Consider the following 20,061-nt stretch of genomic DNA (forward strand, 5'->3'; position numbering starts at 1 on the left):
CTGCAACTCTAGTCAGAAACAGTTCAGGAATGTGGTTGAAACAGAATTACACTGCAAGACCACATTATGCTTGACTGGGTTCAAAGATTATTTTTTTTTTTATAGTGTTCCTTCCCAATAGTTGGCTTTTTCAACACATTCAGAAGTTGCTATGGCGTTCTTTTTGCTTCAGAACTGATCCTGTTTTAAGAGACTTTTACTTTGGTAACTTGAAACCCAGAGAGAGAATCCTTGGCTTCACTTCTTCTGACTCATTTGGCTCTTGGGCCACTATAGGTGATCATACATCACTTAAGCTTGTAATGTCCCAAGCATCAGTAGTTAATCAGCTCTGACCATTTGTGTGTGGGATGTTGGCTATATGTATCCTCCCAAGAGCTCAAGTGAAGTCAGCAAATCAAAGGATTATTTGGAAGGTGCCAGTGTTACTCAACTGTCAGTAGGAACAACTAAAATTAGAAACATGAGTTGGCTGATGCTGTTGAGATGAATGGGGTCTGCTTCTGGATGTTGAAGCAAGCACAAGTCTTTCCAAGTGCAGGATTTGGGATTCTGAAAACTTTTGGGCAAAGATCTCAAGCATCTAGTGTGTTTATGGCTGAGAGTCAATAATAACTCATAATAAAAATTTATAGCAGAACTAGATTAATGAACCTACAGGGCTAGTGAATAATTTCTTTTATAATTTGGCTAAAGGCCAGAGTTTCCCACATCACTTCTCACTGTTGCATCCAGGGTTTTTAAGAGGAATTCACAGCATTTTTTTTTAAGTTGATACAAGTGCTTTGGCTTCCAAATGTCAGTGGTAAATTCTCAAGAAATTGCACAGGATTGGTGTTTGCCTGTAGTGTAACCCTTAAGCTGACAGATTTGTGGTTGCCCTTTCCACTGCACAACAAAAGACTGAGTTGTAGTATGGGTGGACATGGTCCTTATCAGTGGAAGGTTTTCCCAGATGTGATAATGAAAGTTCGTAATACAACAGACAAGATACAGTTGTGTTGTTTAGGGTGGGAGAACATGGACTGAAGACTTTGGCAGAGGCTAGCCTTCCCTTCTTTCTTTTATTGGTTTACTGAGAAATTTACTTGAAACATTTCTTTTACCAGCATGATTGATAGGTGTATGCGTAGCCTTATCCCTTGTGGATCAGTGGCCTGCTGAAGGCATCTGGAAGAACTTGAGAATAGGGAATATGTAACCTTTGGCTTTCCATGTCATGGTTTTATGTGCAGGAGGGATTTAAGTGAAATCCTTACCTCCTGGCTTAGCTCCTTATGTCCTCAGAGCTGTTACCCATTAGCTTTGCCTCCAGCACTTGCAGTGCTTGTAATTACAGCTCCCCTATTTATCAGAGTGAGAACTGTGTTCCCTGTAGGTAGTCTTGCAGCAGATCTCTTGTACAGTGTATTTGTTATGTGGCTGAGACCAGAACACTCCTATTCACCCCTTTTTGGGGATGCAGATGAGCTAGGGGAGTAGCTGGCATTCTCTGTTCTGCCACAAATTTCTCAGGAGATCTAGGACAAGTTCCTGAGTCTCTGTGGGTGTGACAGATGCACTCGACCCCCATTACCCACTGAAAGTTTGAGAATAGGTTGAGATTGTCCGTGAGATTGGAAGAAATCCACAGTACCTCTTTGGTACCCCCGCAATGTGGCTTTGATGCCTCAATATGCTGTGCTTGGCCAGGGTAGGATGAGTCCGGATGCCAGAGATGAATCTTGTCTTCTTTCTTGATCCTGGAGGGGGTGAGGCCTCTCTGAAGGGTAATCCAGAAACTCCACAAGCTGAATGGCAACCTGCCTGCAGCTTACTGGTAGGAAATGCATGTATGTAGGAAAATTGGAAAGCTGTAGACAAGGAAATTGCGTGTATTTCTGTGGTTTTGAAACTCAGCTATATGGCTGCTATAGGCAGAACCAATTGTGTGTGTATTCTGATTGTCAGTAATTAAAAAAGTCAGCCAAACCAAACCCTTCAAAATTAAGTATATAAAATCTCTGCATCTAATCAAACCCATGACTGTATAAATTTGCTGCTTCTCTGGAAAGTGGCCTGGAGGAAGTGTAAGGGGCAATTATTAGTGCTATTCCCTGCAAACATGACCTGTGAGTAACATTTAATTGCTGGTTAGAAGCTCTCTCCCATGTCTCTCCCATGTTTCTATGTTAAAAAGAGAAAAGAAAGAGCTGATTACATTGAGACAACCACTACTAATCCAGCCTTATGTGGTTGGCTGCCAGGATCTCTTGCTTTAGTCACTTGTTTTTGTTTGAAATGAAATGCAGACCACTTGGGAGAGTGTGTTTGAGACATTAAGGCAGTGACCCCAAACTACACATTTCTGTTATTCTAACACCGTAATGTCAGATTCAGTGGGACATTTCCAGCTGCACAAAGGATTTGAGTGTTCAGACTGGGATTTCAGTTTTGATGTGGTTGGCCTCTTGTTAACTTTTAGATCAAATCACACAAATATGGAGAGATCAGAACAACAAAATAAAGTTGTGTTGAAACCCAGACATTATTTGCTTTTTAAACAGCTCGCCCCACTCCCCAGCTCCGCTCACTTTAACAGGGCAGCCCAGAGTTAGCACAAATCACATGAGATACATGGTAGGAAGGAAAAAGAGATTTGTGCTGTATTCGTGAAGCATCTTTGAGGTATTTTGAAGATGGAAGTGCAGAAAATTCCCACTCATCCTTTAATAATAGAAGCTAATTTGGGGTACTAGTGCTGTTAATTAACAGTCTGGTCTGGTATTGGCTCTTCTGTACTTTCCTTGTGGAGTGCTGCAAAGAGTATTTGTGATTGCAAAGTGACTGAGAGCAATGTCCTTGTCCCAGCCAGGAGGGACAGATGGGGGACAGAGAAGAGGAACATCTGGAGCCTTGATGGCTCTGGTAAAAGGGACCCATGCAGTGCAAAATGTCCTGCCTCGGCAGAGGAGGTCTGTGAGGAGGAGCTTTATGGTGGATGAACCATCTCTCTCTTTACTTGCTTGCCAGGACCAAAATCTATTAATCTTTCACCCAGAAAAATAAATACTTGAATATTAAGGGTTGTTTAGGCATATTGAAGTCGTGCCACTGAAAATGGTTGGCAGTAAGAGGGTGTTTATCCACACTGCTTAATTTATGCAGAGAGAGGAGTTGTATGCCCACTAGGAAGTCTGTATTGTCAAAGCAGGATCATGCAAAGATGTTAGTTTGGGTCTTGAAGAGCAGAGCTGCGTTAGCATGGTCCTGTGTGTGCTGGCATCTTTGTAATGCCCTGTAACTCCCACGTACCTTTACCCCATTGGAGCAATTGTGCAGTGCAGTCGGTTTGAGCGTGCAACCTAACAATTTTGAGAACATGAAGATTTTTGTAGGTCTGTGCATTGTGCTTTCACAGTGGAGTTTTTCTCTTGCTCTGTCCCATATGTCACCCAGATAGAGTTGGTTAAGCCCATTTTTAATCTGCCCAATGTCTGATTTTTTAGTGTGAGAGTATGGAGAAGCAGCTAAATTACATTGCTGCACAGCAGGGGGTGACACGGAACATCTGGAGGCACCTTTTAGTCCAAGGAGATCTGTTGGAGACTGTCCTCATCTGCTTTATCCTCTCCCTTACTCCATGGTTCTCTCACCTGTCACACTACTGCGTACATTTGCACTTCTCTGCTATGAGAACATCTCATGAGATCTTGCCTCTGGGGAAATTAGGAAGCTGATAAACAGATACAGCAGCAGTGTGTGTTTATTTAGATGAACACATAAATGCTGGCACAGAGGATAAAGGAGAAATAGGAGTGTTAAGTGTTCTGCATTGCCTAATGATAAGAGCATCCTGATAAATTAATCCATTTAGTAGGAAACCTAGTCACTCCTAGCCAAGCTCACAATGGCCAACTTGTGCCTGCAAAAATACATGGAGGCACGTTTACATTTGAAGGAAGCTGCCTAGCTGAAGAGGAGGAGGTTTAGAGTAGCTTGCTTATAAAATTTTCTGCAGCTGCTCACTCCTGGATCAATATTCCTGATGCCACTTGTTTTCAACAGTAGACTACTTGAGTTTTGTAGGGAAGAATGCTTAATGGTTGGCCTAAAATTATTGCTTACTACCAGAAAACTAGATTACACTTTACAGCAGATATCCTGCAATATTCTCATTTTGGTATATTGACAGAAAAGTAAAACCACAGCTTATTTAGAAGAAAACCAGAGAGCCCTGGAGCAAAGCTTGTTTAGAAGGAAAATAAAAAGCCCTGGAGAGACACTTACCCGTGGTGTTTCTGCTCCCAGATTATTTATTGAAGACATTGGAGGCTAACTTCTGGCTTCACAATTGCCTGTGCTGAAATTAGCAGGAAGCTGCACTTCACAGGGCAATGTTTCAGCATGTGACTTGTTTCCCCAACAGCTGCTGTACTTAGAAGGTACTCTGGAGTCATGCCTCTTGTTAGAAAGATTAGCTGGTTTGGGGAGAGAGTGTAGGCATAGCCTGTGGCCTTGGTCTCTTTCAACACTCTCCGGGACAACCAGTTGTTGGTGACAAGAATCACTAGTGCTGCTGATATGGTATTTCCTTTTGTCCTTTAAGTGAGATACAGGACACCTTTGCTGCCACCTCTCCCATTGTTGCTCCAACAGTGGTACAAAATGGAGCAGATTCCTTGCATGCTAACTGCAGGATTCCCTGAGCTCTCCTTCCCCCTTTTTTTGTGTGCACCTGCCAGGAAGGTTTCTGTGATAGAAGGCAAAGGGGAGCTGACCTTTTCGGTGAAAGATGAGATAAACTTTCCAGTAGCTGCATGACTCGCAAAGCCTGAGCCAGTTGTTGATCGCAAAATGAGGGGGCTGGAAGGTGTGTGCGCGTGTTACTGTTTCTAAAGAGGGTTTTGTTTTCCCCAAGTATTCTGGATTAACAGTGTGGCAATGTAAAATATAAAGTAGAAGACAATGGTCCAACTCCTCTAGCTTTCTTGGTAGGCCAAGGACAGTGGCTGCTGCCATGCCCAGTGACAGGATATTGCATGGTCCCACTGATGTAACAGCCCTCAGTGGCCTCAACAAGGATGAAAAAGGGCCCTTTCTTGTGACTCTGAACATCTGTAAGTTTATAATGGTCAAGGGGAAAGAGGGAGGAAAATGATATTAAGGAAGAATATTGGTCATGAGTACCACTGGGAGGAGAAACCACCGTTTGTCATATTTCATATTAGATCTCCACAACTTACAGACAATTTGAGCAAGGAAAATTTCAATCTCAGAATGTCAGTGAATTCAAGAGCAGTTTGGGCAACTCTTCATCAGACTAATTAATTACTTTTCAGAGGATGGTGAGCAGTGAGCTCAGGGTCCAGAAGAGGTTACTGCAGTGGTAAAGTTGCTCTTAAAAATCTCAGAACCAGTGCAGCTTCATTCATAAATCTTGCCCAGGCTGAAAGACAACTCTCCGGCAAGCAGCTCCCCCAGCTAATTATTTGCAAGTGGAAGAACTGCTTGATGCAGAGGCCATAGATAATCTCTAACTTGCCATATCTTCGAAATCTTTGGCTTGACTGAAATAGCTCATCAGAGCAGTGTGATTATGTACTGCAGAAGAGGAGACACTGGAGGCAGAGGTGGCCGGTGCTGCTTGTCTCCCTGATGAGGCAGGACTGCTCCCCAGGGTGTAAGCCTCCTAATGCTTTGTTTACTCTAAATTTAAACTTTCCGAGTCATGGGGCTTCCATCATTTCCACTAAGACTCTGCTTGACAGTATAATGGTTTGCTTTTAGTGATTTTTTTTTCCACTTTGTGTTTTAAGCTTTCCCTTTCTTTAATCCCATAACTTTTAGTTATGCATCCTTTTGTATTTCTTCAGCTTAGACCTCTCCCTTTGAAGTTGACCCCCGCATACGGATTAAGTTTCCTACTGTTAGGAAATGTAGGTAATGTTAATTAGGTGATATTTGTAATGCAGCTTTTATCGTGTCCTATTTGCTGAGCATGTTCCCGCTCTTTGTGGATCTGGGCTCTTTCAAGGCTCTGCCAGAGGAACTCTGGTGAATCTTGCTGTCATGTTTTAACATCCCAGCCTGCTGCTGCCTGCCCTACTGCCTCTGCTCCTGTAGCAGAGCTGGTAAAGGGAACGTGTGCCCAGTTTTCAGCTTTTTATTTCACAGTCTGGTGTATTAATGTGAGTCACCAAATGTGGGCATATTTCCCTCCAGCTAACTCTGCTGTGAGTGTTGCAAGGTTCATAGGAGACTGAGAAGAGGTAGCTAGTAGGGTACTAAAACCCGCCATAGCTCAGTGGTCAGGATTCAGGGCATCTGATCTCTTCTTCGTGTGATTCTGTGATTCTGTGACGCACAGATTGAATGCGGTAATTTGGGCAAAGCTGAGTTACTTTCTAGTGGAGCAGGTGAGAAGGCTGCTTGCTGAAGCCATAGGCAGGTAACCTGTATCTTATCAATGTGGATTTCAGTTCCTCATGTAGTCTGTCCTTTCCTGTTGCTGATCCTTGGAAAATCTTCTTGCTCCATGGACTTCAGTAATTTGCATGAACAAACAGAGATGAACGTGCAATCTTCAAATAATTGGAAAAAGGACCTGTAAATAAGTTTGCAACTTGAAAGTACTAAGTTTACAGTGTGTTTTTAAGTAATGCCAAGATTCAGGGGTATATAAAAGAGTATTAAAATTCAAATGAGCTTGACATGAAGCCATTATGAGTGCATTGTGCTGTGTAGCTTTGTAGGGAGAAGTCATGCTGCCTTGTTTGTTGTATCTACTTCTTCCCATTGCAAAACTCATGGAGATGCACCAATATAAGCATCGGTGTAACACCACCATAATGGCTAGACCTGGTCTGAATTTGACTTAAAAATGCTTAATCGTATTTTTTAAAATTACTGATATCTTCTTGTGTAAAATTTTTAGTACAAATCTCTGCCTGTCTTCATTTGACTGCACACAGCTCTGATCCGTTCGTGCAGTTTGCTCTCTGAGTTATTCTCCTCAGCAACATACAATTTGGACAATTATTTAGTGGGGTTCCTCTGTGTAATTTCATGCCTGGCTGGCATGCCCTGCAGTCATCCTTATGTTCCTTTGATGATGGAGACTGTACAGAGAGCAGCCCTGTGGCAAAATCCTAGTTCCCATTGAGTTTCACCATTGGCTTCTATGGGTCCAAAATTTCAGCCTAAGTGTGTTGAATCTATGAACTACTACAAGGGACTAAGAACTGAGATAAGTTTAATTGCCTTGGGTGTTAAACTCAGTTGTGGTTTATTTTAAGAGTGCAGGGGAAGGGCTTCTTGAAAAGTGATTTGAAGAGACCGAATAAAGAGTGCACCCTTGGAAATGGCTGGGGACATCCTTCTTGCAGAGCTCGCATCCAGTTCCAGATTTAAAAGGTTGTTATCTAATAAGCACAAGCAATTACTTAGCTAACGAGCACAACAAAATGAGCACGAGAAATGTGTTTCGTCTGCAATGCCCACTAGAAAGACATGGTTTTGAGCTTGAGGCTGCCCTTGATTTAAGACTCAGGTCACCGCAGTGAGATTAATCCAGGGCATAAATCACAGGGGTTATATTAGTGTTTGTTTTACTTGAATTCACATTTCTTGCTCTCTTATCTGCTCAAAATCTTGCAGCTTCGTAGCTCAATCATGAACCAGAGACTGGAATAGGTTTAAACAGCCGCAGCTTCCCTCCTGAGCACTGTCTGTCAGCCCTCGGGCTTGATTTACCACTGGAACGCAATTATAGAATGGCACAATGCAATTAATATGTCTTTCCTCCCTTTTCGTGCCAGACAGGAATTCCTCCTCCACCTTCTTCAGTTGGAGTGATTTTTATAATATAATCTAATCCAATGTGACTTTATTTTGCGTTAGTCAGGTGACTACCAGTTGGCAGTGACATAAACAACTGATTATATATCCCGGTTAGGGACGATTCTCTGTGTCTACTACTATTTCTGTGCAAATTCAGATTGTTTGTGGGCCTCTTTTTGTTTGGTTTTGTGGTTCTGTTTTTCCACCTTTACAGCTGACAGTGACAGCCAGAAAACCAAGGCAAACGTGGAATGAATTGCCTAAATTTTTCCAGCCATTAAGCAAAAGCCATGTGAGCTCAGGACATACGCGCACTACCAAGTAAACTCATGGCCTTCCTGGTGTCACTCTGGCTGATTATCTGCAAATACTTCAGAAAGAACATCTGACATCTGCCAGAGCTCTGATACTGCCTAGAAGTACGATTTTTGAGAGTAAGACCAGAAAGCTAATGTCTCGGTTCGTAAGGACCCCTGTAAACACCAGACGCACTGGACCTGCAGGGGAAATGTAGTGTACCTGTAGTGGATCATCTTGTTCTGTAGAGCTGCTGTGTTGCACAGTGTTTGAGAAGATGCTGGTATATAGCACGTACTGATGCTGGTAAATAACGCTTGGGAAGAAGATTTCTGTGTGTGCAAGGATGGGTAAATACTGCATGTGCAAGTTTTTTAGTTAACGTTAGTGCTGGTTTAACATCTTTGTTCTTTATTTTTAATAAAGAACATGACACATTCAACCCTTGTTAATTTTCTTTGCATTTTTCCTGATGTGTTTCACTGAGCATTGAATATAGATTTTTATTTTAATCTCTATGGATATGTTGCATTATACCTAAGATTTTACTCGAACAGTTTGCAGGAAATCAAAAATCTTAATGATTTTTTATATTTTCAGGAAAATCGTTACCCTTCAGGGGGAGGCACATTAGAACTACATGAATGGAAAGGAAATATTGATTTTCCTCCTCCTCATTAAATAACTTCTCAGAGTCGTGGCTCTTATCAAATTAAGTTGAAACTGTAGCTAAACACTAAAACCAATTAGTAAAAGGCATATTCAGCCTCAAGAACACTTCTCTTTTCCTATGGTCTCACAATGGCACAGATTACTTTTGCTCCTTAATTTAGGTACAAACTTCTCCTTAGGGATCTGTGTTACTTTGCATACTGCAGCAAGTAAACTTAGGAGATTTTACTTATGTGGAATACATGGAGCAAGCGAGAGCTGCCAAAAGTTAGCGCAGAGCAAGACAAAGTGGCAGTATGTGAAAGCTGCCCCTGTTCATCGTTCTCTGAGGTTAGTAAGAGATTGCCTTCGCTCCTGGTGCTAAGCCCAAGGACAGATGAACAAGTGCTGCTTAGACATCGAAGCTGAGGTTTTCAAAGAGGCTTCTTGTTGGCCTAACTCAGTCTCTGCTGAAACCCAGGTGGTTTTCCCACTGGTTTTAATAGCACTTATTTCACAATGCTGAAAGCTTTTGAAAATCCCACCCATCTGCTATGAACAGGCTTGTTGACCAAAAACCGAAGTCTGATGCCTTTGAGGGAAGAAAGCTTCCCTTGTGGGAAAGAAAACATTCAGGGTGCTGCTTCTTTTCCTTTGCTCCCTATTCTTAGCACTGCTTGAGTGTAAACACAGCCATGGCTGCCCAGTATCAGAAAATCCTTTCAGGTCTCCAGTGATTCGAAGAGGATTTCTTCCCATATGTGAAGCACTCAAGAGTTGTTCCAGTTGTTCTTTGCCTTTTGAGATCAAAAGAGCTATCTGCGTAGAGGCCTTGCTTAAATTCCTTTGCAACTCATTGGATTTTGCATTAAATTTAATTTCACACGCTGAGTGAGCAGTCAACCCTTATGAGCCTAAAGGAAAGAATATGCTATTTCTGTGCATTTTAACATGGCAGTCAAGTGGGGGCTAACGCTCCCAGGCACCTCCTTCAGTGTTCACCTTTCAGCCTTTCCATCTTAAGCCCTGTATTTTGAAACTAGATGCCTGCATTTTATTACCTTTGTAAGTGGAAAACAACAGCATATGTTCTCTGCTCACTAGAAAAGGCCTGAATTGTCTTGGTTTGAACTTTAAAATAAAGGTCAGACTTGAGGCAGGCACGGATTGTTGCATGTGTCAGACCAAAAGGTGAAAACTTTAGGAAATCATGAGCAACCGCAAATGAGGGAGTTTCAAATTGCGCTTGAAACTGGAACAGCTGTTGTTCCTGTTGTTCAGAGGGTGACATTCAGAGTTATAATGCTAAAGATTATATATTATATATTATGTTCAGGGAGAACTCAAAAATAGAAAGTAGTCACTGAGGCAGAGAGAAAATTGTTTTGGGTGGCGTGTGGTAGAGAGGGACAGCCTTTGTGTTAATGGCACAGGGATAAGATTGTGGGAAAGCCCAAGTATCAAGGTGGGTGAAGAAAAGAGAACAGGGAGAAGACAAAAGAGACGGAGGAGCCTAGGGGAGTTTCTGAGAAAAGATTTTCCAGCGCCTCCTTGCAAGTGAAAATTAATTGTTTTGGGACTGGAATTCACAGCTCTGTATCACAGGGACTTAGTGAGGCTGGTGGATTACCTCGCTCTGTGGTCTCAAAATGCTCTGACAGGTTCATGTGTGTCAGGCAAACATTATGGTAATTTTAGCACTTTAGGGGCTCTACAGGAGTACATAAATACCACCTAAGCCATCCAGCTGAATTTAAAACTTAATTACTGACCCGCTTAATAATATTCTCTCCCCCCGCTACTGCTTTAGAGGATCACAGGGTTAAAAGAAATCATTAATCTTCCTTAATGAAGCTGTTTTCTAGCGGGAGACAGAATGTCTTGCCCCTGTGGATTCTAAGATGGAGTTTTTATGAGGGTTATGAATGGGGAAGTGGGGAGCGAGCGCTAGAGGAAAAGCAGTGCAGGAAAGGGGATAGGACTCAAAATGCTGGCGGTGGGAGGACCCTCCAACTCGCAGGCCCTTGCTGAGTTTAGCTAAAAGGAATGCGATAGTCATGGGGGAAGAGGAGTAAGCCCTATTAAAAACTGACTAAGTTGGCTGTATAACAGTGTTCCCACCACAACTACTAATTGTTGGAATACCAGCAGTTGCCAAAGCTTTTATATAACCAAGACAAGAGCTCTCTTGAAAGCTGCAGCTGAAATTGTACATCTCCAGAGAAATCTAAAGCAGAATGGTGGTGGCAGAGTTTGGGTCTCTGCTTTTAACTGTCAAGGTTGATCCACGCCCTCAAAGCTGCTTTTCCAAGGACAGTACTGCCTTATACTATGACTAAGTAACATGCAAATGTTTTAAAATTTCTGTGACTGGCCCAGTGCAAACCCCTCCTTTTGCAGGCATGAAAGGGAAAGAAATCATGCTTGAAACAGTGCAAGGCTTGGTTCTCTCCTAGTCCACTGCTCCTGCGGTACCCACTGTGTTGCGCACCATTGCCTGCCTCGTGCCGGGGTCGGTTGAGGAGGCAAGGATGGCCTTGCTGTTCTCCAGCTTGTCTCTGTTTGACGATCCCTTTGGTGGAGATACTGAAGTGCTTTTCTCTCTTTGTTTCTTGTGTGCATCCCCGGCTGCAGAAGATGCTGGATGAGTGCCAGGACAGGCGGAGCTGCCAGTTTCTTGTCAATAGCCGGCTGTTTGGTGCAGATCCGTGCCCTGGAACCGGCAAGTACCTCATCGTGTGGTACAAGTGCAGGCCAAGTAAGTATCTCGCTATCAAATGTGTTTGCTCTGGCGAGACTACAGCATTTTCTGCTTAATACTCACCAGAGAGGCCTTCTAGGACTTTTTGTTCCCTTCCACCTTTATTTTTGGTGTAACATAAACCCCTGGGTGCGAAGCATTTCCCCTCTCCCCCTCACTTGCTGCCTTGCTGGGATGCTGCTGCTCTAGCACGTTCCTCCTTGCCGGCAGCCCGAGTTGCAGATTGTTTTTGCAGGTGCCAGCAAAAGCCTTTGCCAACGCTGAGCTCACTCTGTTGGCAGTGGGTGGGCTCCTCCTGCAGCCGCCCTTCTGTCCTGGTGGGCTAGTGGGACTTGCCCCCTCTCCGCCTGCCCCTCCAGAGGGACTGGGAGCTCTTTGAGTGGGCAAAAACTTCAGACATGCGTGCCTAAGGTAGGCACTGAAGATGGTGGTGCAACGGGAAGCTCACCTGCCCACGCCATGCCATAAGCCAACTTTTAATTGCTCCAAGACCAGACTGGGAAATGTTAACTGATGTTTTGCATGATCTCATTAGCTGTGTTTAAACTAAATGGGGCTGGTGCCTGGATACTGGGAGTACAATTGTGCATGCTGCGGAGGAGTGAGCCTGGTGCGACTTTGGCCCAGGAAGTCCAACACACCCTCTTGGCCAATTCCTGGCCCCACCCTGGGAGTTAGCACAGCCTGGGCACCGTTCTCCATCAGTGCTTTGGAAGCAGACACATTAGTTTGGAGATGGATGGAGTTTGATGGTGGCCAAACTGTGCCAACTGATTTCAGCCAGAGAATAGGATCTGACTCTATTTGAATCAGTAGTCTGGACATGGCATTTCAGACCAGCCTAATCGCAAACTTTTTAGATGACACAACTAACATGATTCCAGGATCACATCAGCAAAATTTTCCGGGAAGAAATAAAAAAAAAAAGTTTGCAGAAGGAAGGAGAACATATCCGATTTCAGAAAAGGTTTGAAACAAAAGCTGAAACATTCAGACTCTGTCAGCAGTGCAGGAGAAGACTTTTTACCCCAGCATGCAGAGACCTGTGCTAATGAAGTGAAGAGATCTGGCAAGATCTGTGAGGAATTAAAATGTAAAGTAGGTAATGAAGCACCTGCATTTGTTGTGGGGTTTTTGCAAGTGATTGTAACATCCCTTGTTGGGTGAGAAATGCATCTCCGAGAGACGAGTGATTAGCAGGGTGTTCTGACAAGTCCTTCTGAACCTGCAGGTTTTGTATCAAAGCTCCCTTGACAATTCTGACTATTGAGGCCTGTGCTGAACTTCTGAAGGTATTTCAGGATCCCATCTGTGCATAAATATTTATGGCTTGGCATTCTTTGCTAATTACAGATATGCTAGAAGAGAAGGAGTTTCCATGTGTGCTGAGTAGGTGATTTTCCTGAAAGAGAGCAGGGGAAGCTGCTTGAAAACATTTCCCCGAGACATTTTTCAGGCAGCTCCAATGTTGCAGGGTGAAATAGGGTAACCTGACACAAATTATTGTTTCTTAGTCACCGGGCAAACTTTTAATCAGGACCCACTGGATTAAGAAGAAAGTTTGAAATATGTGAGGATTAGCTTTGTACAGAGAAACTAGGACATGGTCAACGTTTCCTTGATGATTCAAAATGTTCATTCCGAGTCTCATAAACAGAATCTGGTGCTTATGTGAGTTCAATAAGCCTTTCTACCTTTCTGTAGGGAGAAAGCTAATGAGGGGACTGAAGAAAGATGGATCCATAGAATGCAAAATACAGGACCATGAGAAATATTGTTGGGCTTTTTGAGTTATTGAGTATTTGAGTATTGTTCATGAGCTGTAAATAAATATGTATTTAAGAGCTGATCCCCAAATGTGTGGTCCTATGAAGTGTTGACCTGCTCCAGAAAGTCTGAGCACACATAATTGTAACCAAAGAGCACCAGAGAGTCCTTGTGTAGAGCTCACTGCCTGGCACATGGTTTGATCCATAACTTTTATCAAAAGACTAATGCAATTTTTTGGATTCTGTTCCTGAATTTGTCCTTCTTAACAGTAGACATGACAGAATTACTTTAATAAGAAGCTATTTAATGTCTGAATTGTTCTCTAGAGACATCTATTTATTTCCTTTGCTTATTGAGGGACACTGATGTGACCATGCTGCTGAAGTAGGTGCCTTGGTTAAGTGCCTGCCTATGTAGAATGAATGTGAGTTTTCCGGTATACAGGTATGAGAGGAGCTTTGAGAAGTGGCCTGCAGAATTTGAAGAGGACGTCTTTAACATAAAGTAAGGATGCCCAAGTTCTTCCACTCTCAGAGTCATGCTGGAGCCTCGAAAGCTCCCTGAATAGAGGTAGTTATCTAAAATGAAAGACTTCCTTGAAAGAAAGCAAAACTGAAGTTAGTGGCATTTACTTGTACCATTGCGGAAGAATAACTAGATGGTGCAGTCATTCCCTCCAGCCACTGTCACTGCAGTTATGCCTCTCTGACATTACGTTGCTTTTGAAATCTAGTGGTTTCGATGCTCACTGGCTGTACAGGGTTCATTCACAAGGCAAGGTCCTATTTTGGTTTCTCATGGACAGAATTTCGAGGAGATGGAGGACAGTAAATCATGCTGAAACTGAAAGCCTCAGATTTTCCAAATTGTGGGGCTCCAGGGAGCAGGACAATGGTGGGGATCTCTGCTGCACTAATCGCTCTGAGACTGCTTTTGCTAGAAGCAGGGAAGACTCCTGCAGAGTTTTGCTGTTGAGGTGTTGTGGTTCACCTCTTCTAGAATTTTAAAGAAATAGGTTAGAGAAGTGCATGCTTAACTAAAAGCAGTAAGAAAATAAATGGCTTGTGTGTTTTTTTGGGGAAGTCTTGTGCTAATCATGGTCCCCTCTGATCCAATGGATGGATCTGGGGGTCTAGTGGACATTCATCTTGTGTGTACAGGACTTGGATATGTGCGTGGGATTGCTTTTAAATGTCAGGTGTTCGGCAGTCCTAAGTATTGTCCTTGCCTGTAAATAAATACAATACATGTGGGCGTACTTTTACTTTTAAGGTATAGGATATTTAAGGAGATCAGAAATAACCAATAAAATGCTCTATTCTGTCTCATTTTGTGGGAAGTGAGACTTATCTATTGCTACTATGTGATTTGAAAGCCAAGGCTCATCAAAGTGTATAGAGGCTTAGCTTTTATTTTATTTTCCCATAGCATGTGGGCCTTAGTCCACCAACCTTTGGGAAGATGTTCAAAAGCACAGTATGGGTCTCAGCAGAGCACATCTATGGCTTGTGCTTCTAAACTTGGAGGTGCCTTTGCAAATCGTCCTGCTATCTGCAGCCTCAGTAGAGGCCCCCCCGAGGGTCCCTGCAGGCCAAGGTTAGGACATGTTGCCGTAGCAGTGAAGTTGTTCTCTGCTCGTGTAGATATAGTCTGGCATTTAGCACTGGCCAGGGATGGTTTCCAGTGGGAAGTCTGGGTACGGCCATCCTGTTTCAGAGGCTGAAAGAGTTGATGAGAATGACTGTGAGCTGTCCCATGCCAGTTGGCACAAGAGAACTGGCACATTTAATTTATCAGGGCCAAGGTAGCCTGAGATCCACACCCAAACCACACTAAGGCCTAGGACCAAACCTTGAACACACAGAGGACTTCAATCTCCAGGGTACCTTTCAGGATCATTAAAAAATTGCACACAAATCCGATTATTTCTCAGGTAACATGCTGATTTGATTTAGACTCATTAAGTATAATTATTGGGTAGGCTGCAGGAACATATAATTAGAGGGAATTGACATACTATTTAATTGGTCTAACATGAATTCCCTCTAACTGAAATCTGGATTCACCAATATTAGTCAAACAATTCAGTGTTTGTTCATCCCCCTCACTTCAGAGACAGAGAACCGTGTAAGATCGTGTGTTATTGTAAGCTGGGAAAGGTTTGCTTTTTGTGCCAGACTTTCCAGAGGGGCTGCGTGGTCTAATCCTGGCTGGGAATAGGATCTGTGGGGCTGTCCAAGTCATGCTGAAGGAATAACTTCACCTCTCTGCACCCCAGCAATGCCATTGCGGCTGATTTTACTGGGGTTAGTCGCTGCTCTGGGCTATTGTACAAGCAAGGATCGATCTGCTCCTGCGCAGCATCTGTTTGTCCATGGCGGCTTTTTGGTTAGTTGGTTATTTTTTTTGGCTTTGCTATTTCAAAAATGCTGATGGCCCTGAACAAAATGGGGACATGAGTGCTTGCCTTTCTCTGCAAAGGGATTACTTAGGATGAGATGTGTTGTCTGAGTGGCCATTTGCTGTCCAGAATGGAGAGGGCTCCTACCCTGCTTATGTGGCTTTCCCCATGAGTCCCACATACGCAGTGCCTTTCTCTGGTCTCCTCCTCTGCCATTGCCATGCTGTCCTGGAGGCACCGTCCCCTTGTCAGCTCTCAGTAGCCTAAGAAGCAGCCTCCTGTAATGCTATAGTGATATTTTCCCTCTTTCCTATTGGGCAGTTGCCACTTTAACTTGTGCCTTAGAGGACTCTGGGAGAGATAATCTCCATCCTTTTTTTAAAAAAGTTATTTTTATTTCATTTTAAAATGCTGTGTGGAGCAGCTGGATGTGATAATTGGAGGCTGGCGGGTGTGAACCCCCCCTATATTAATCATCCCAGCGATGTAACAAAGTGTAAATCCAAACTTTGCTGCTCACCCTTCTATTCACAAACGTAAGCCTAAAGCCTTTGAAGTTTCAGAAAGCCTGGATTGTGACCTGGGCTCCAATTGCGGCTCAAATCCCTGTGTAACAATACAAAAACATATTTGTGAAAGGTACATCAAGGCTCTGAGAAATGCAGCTGGGAAGGAAAGTTGCGTTTGTTGGCAAAGGGTGAAGTGCCAAAAGTTTGGTGGGGGTAGGAGGAGGAAAGGGGGTGGGGGGGAGGTCACTTTGTTCTAGTTCAGAACCTGTAGCTTTGATTAATGGGAAAACTTTTGTGCTGACAATCAACCTGGACAGATGTTTTGAAGAGAGCAGGCAGTCATTCTCTCCACTATAGATTTAATTCTAATCTAAGAGGCCCAATTAATTCTTGTGTAATGTCAATGATTTTTTTTTTTCCAAACATCCTGATGTCCTTGCCAAAATCTTACCGGGGTAACTTTATTTTTCTTAACAGCCCTAGGCAATTTTAATCAAAAAGCAACTGAATTTTAAAATAAATTCCGAATAAATTCCAATTAGATCATCTTCTAATAAAGATGTCATCTTCAAATCTGCACTCTCTGTCGTATAGTGATGGAGTTGCCATGCTATGTCCCAGAAGTGTTTGTTTTTTTGGTATGGATGTGTGATCTTTTTTGCCAGTGGTACTTCAAACCTGTATAAACAGCAGAACATCATTACTTGTGGCAGAACTTTTCCAGCTATCAAGGAATTACAGAGTCATCCTCTGTGTTGGCGGTTCACAGTTGCTGGTGAATGTGAAGCTATCCTGTCTCTTGGGGAATTGGTCAGGTCTGCTCATCAGATTGGCTTAAAACTATGGAAGGAACATTTTGGAAGGACCACCTAAGATTGCAGTGAATGCATCTTGTTCACATTTTAATTTCCCTACAATGCATTCCTTTAATACTGAATCGAGTGTGGGCTTTGCCATTGACTTTGCTGGGCTGAGGATTACACCTTTTCTGTTAAATTCAGTGAACATTGCATGAAAAGCCTGGTCTCGTCACACATCCTCAAGGCTTTCACTCCCTAGGCAGAATTTGCAAAATTCTGTGAGCAAGAGCAGAGAGCTGTGGAAAGAACAGGGTTTTTGTAGAAATTTCAGATGAGAGCAAAAAGTGACCTAAATGTATTCCTGGTCCCTTTAACTCTGGTGATTGATTTTAGTGCTGGGATAGATTGGTAATTCAGTAGTTATCAAGCCTTTCAGAAAACCATTAATCTCCTTTGTAAGACAGGTTTATTGGTGGCAGGAGAAGTTCACTGTATTGTTCACTGCATTGCTTTCTGGTGGGCCAGGCTTTCCAAAGCAGCGCAATGGAGTGAGGGCTGTTTAATGGGCACATCCTTCTGGCCCAGCCACCGAGGCAGCAGAATAAGCCTTTCACCTCCTGCATTCATCAGCTTGCTCTTGCTTATCTGTATTATTTCAAAACTGTTAAGGTGATGCAAGGAGTGGAAATTTATAAGGGCAATAAAACCCCAGGCAGCAAATGCTGTGATGATGAAAAGGTGTAAATAAAGGAACGTTATAAATAACAGAGGACAGATCCATCAGCCTACAATTGGGGTCAGAGAAACTTTAATGCTAATGATTAATATTGTTTTAAGCTGTTGATGCACAGGTGCTGTCAAATAGCCCTATCTCTGTAGCACACTAATCACTCAACTGTCAGGAGCAGGATTAAGAGGAATGTGTGATTTCATTGTCAGCGAATGCAGAGATTATTGTCAGCCCCTACCCCCATAGAGAAAGAAACTGCTGCTGACCTGGGAGAGTTAAAAAAAAAAAAAATTAAAAAAAATCCCAGTTTTCTTTCAAACCTCCTCAGTCAACCCTAACTGACATAATAAGGAGCCAGTGAAGACCAGGGCGCTTCCTTCTGATGTAGATAGAAAGATTCTCTTTACTGGTCTTTCAGGTCTCCAGTATAGAGATGTGAACCACTGAAAAAGACAAACTCTGAAATCTACCTAAATTGTATAAATCATGGAGCCATGACTTTTCTAGATCCCTAGTGTCCGCTTTTTTAAGTTTTCTGTGGGATCCTAGAAAAAAAACAAGGGTAAACCCACCCCTTTTAAGCCATGAATTTTTAGTGAAGGACGAGGAAGGGATACACCCTAGTTTTTCTGTGCTGGGACAACTGAGTCAATAGCATTGCCAGAAGGAACTTGGACCCTTTGCCCTCAGATACTTCAGGAGATCCAGCCCATCCTTAGGCATTGTGGACATCTGTGATACCTTTCTGTGCTGATGATGGAGTCTGCATTGTGGATGGTGCTTCAGGTGTCGTGAATGGCTTTGGCTGCTGCCAGAGACAAAGTGGCCTGGATGAGGGGATCCAGTGCACCCTCAGTAAATTTGCAGATGACACCAAGTTGGGCAGGAGCATTGAGGGTAGGAAGGCTCTGCAGAGGGACCTGGACAGGCTGGATAGATGGGCTGAGGCCAGTGCTATGAGGTTTAACAAGGCCAAGTGCCGGGTCCTGCACTTGGGTCACAACAACCCCATGCAGCACTACAGGTTTGGGGAGGAGTGGCTGGAAAGCTGCCCAGTGGAAAAGGACCTGGGTGTGCTGGTCGATAGCCAGCTGAACATGAGCCAGCAGTGTGCCCAGGTGGCCAAGAAGGCCAACAGCATCCTGGCCTGTATCAGCAATGGTGTGGCCAGCAGGAGCAGGGAGGTGATCGTGCCCCTGTGCTTGACACTGGTGAGGCTGCACCTCGAATGCTGTGTGCAGTTTTGGGCCCCTCGTTACAAGAAAGACATTGAGGTGCTGGAGCGTGTCCAGAGAAGGGCAACGAAGCTGGGGAAGAGTCTGTAGAACAGGTCTGGTGAGGAGTGACTGAGGGAACTGGGGGTGTTTAGTGTGGAGAAGAGGAGGCTGAGGGGAGACCTTATCGCTCTCTACAACTACCTGAGAGGAGGCTGTAGTGAGGTGGGGGTCGGTCTCTTCTCCCAAGTAACAAGTGACAGGACAAGAGGAAATGGCCTCAAGTTGTACCAGGGGAGGTTTAGATTGGACATTAGGAAAATTTTGTTCATGAAATTGTCAAGCATTGGAACAGGCAGCCCAGGGAAGTGGTGGAGGTATTTAAAAGATGTGTAGATGTGGTGCTTAGGGACATGGTTTAGTGTTGGACTTGGCAGTAACAGGTTAATGGTTGGACTCGATGATCTTAAATCCAACCTAATGATTCTATGATTCTATGAAAGTGATCTGGGAGCCTTCTAGCCAGAAGAGTGAGGGGGTGTTCTTGGGGCAATTAACCAGAGTAAATACAAGGAAACCAAGTTTTTAAAAATGAATCCCATAAATCTAAATCTCAATGCAATCCTGCTGTGGTAGAGGTTTGCAAGCTCTGGATGATAGATTTCAAGATTTTCTGGCATACTGGTGAAGAACTGTAAGAAGAAAAGCGTGTCCCAGAAACAGCATGCTTATAAACCGAATTGAGATGCTGCAAAAGTTTACTTTTGTGAAAGTTTGGATCTGTTATATTGAATCCATAGTTTAAACCATGCGTATAGGCCTCGCAGAACAGAGAAGTAAATTTATACAATACTTCTGGATGAGGTCCTGAACTTATTCAAGACAGAAAATATAGATCAATTGTTCTCCTCAATAAATGTCTTTTGGAAAGAAAAGCAGAGAAGAGTAGATCTTAGAGGCACGGTAATGAACTCTTTCCAATACTGTGGATTTCTTCAGTATTTTTTCAATATCAGTCCTACATTTGGTTTTCAAATTATTTATACATTTTAAAAACACCTATCTCCTGATATTTTCAGCTTTTCATCATACTAATGGTGCATCAAG

General features: G+C 43.3%; 1 protein-coding gene across 2 annotated transcripts in view; it reads left to right on the top strand.

Annotated features, from left to right (window-relative positions):
• Positions 1-20,061, top strand: part of EVA1A (eva-1 homolog A, regulator of programmed cell death) — a 210,658-nt gene that overhangs the window by 59,966 nt on the left and 130,631 nt on the right. The window contains exons 3-5 of one of the 2 annotated variants that reach the window (XM_086461629.1): positions 1,634-1,693; positions 2,964-2,968; positions 11,404-11,527. In XM_086461629.1, coding sequence (XP_086317755.1) covers positions 1,634-1,693; positions 2,964-2,968; positions 11,404-11,527 — 189 coding nt within the window. The remainder of the gene's footprint in view (positions 1-1,633; positions 1,694-2,963; positions 2,969-11,403; positions 11,528-20,061) is intronic. The other variant, XM_086461630.1, reaches the window with a different exon arrangement.

Source organism: Leptosomus discolor, chromosome 2 (genome assembly GCF_034619465.1).
Source record: "Leptosomus discolor isolate bLepDis1 chromosome 2, bLepDis1.hap2, whole genome shotgun sequence".
NCBI classification, from domain to species: domain Eukaryota; kingdom Metazoa; phylum Chordata; class Aves; order Leptosomiformes; family Leptosomidae; genus Leptosomus; species Leptosomus discolor.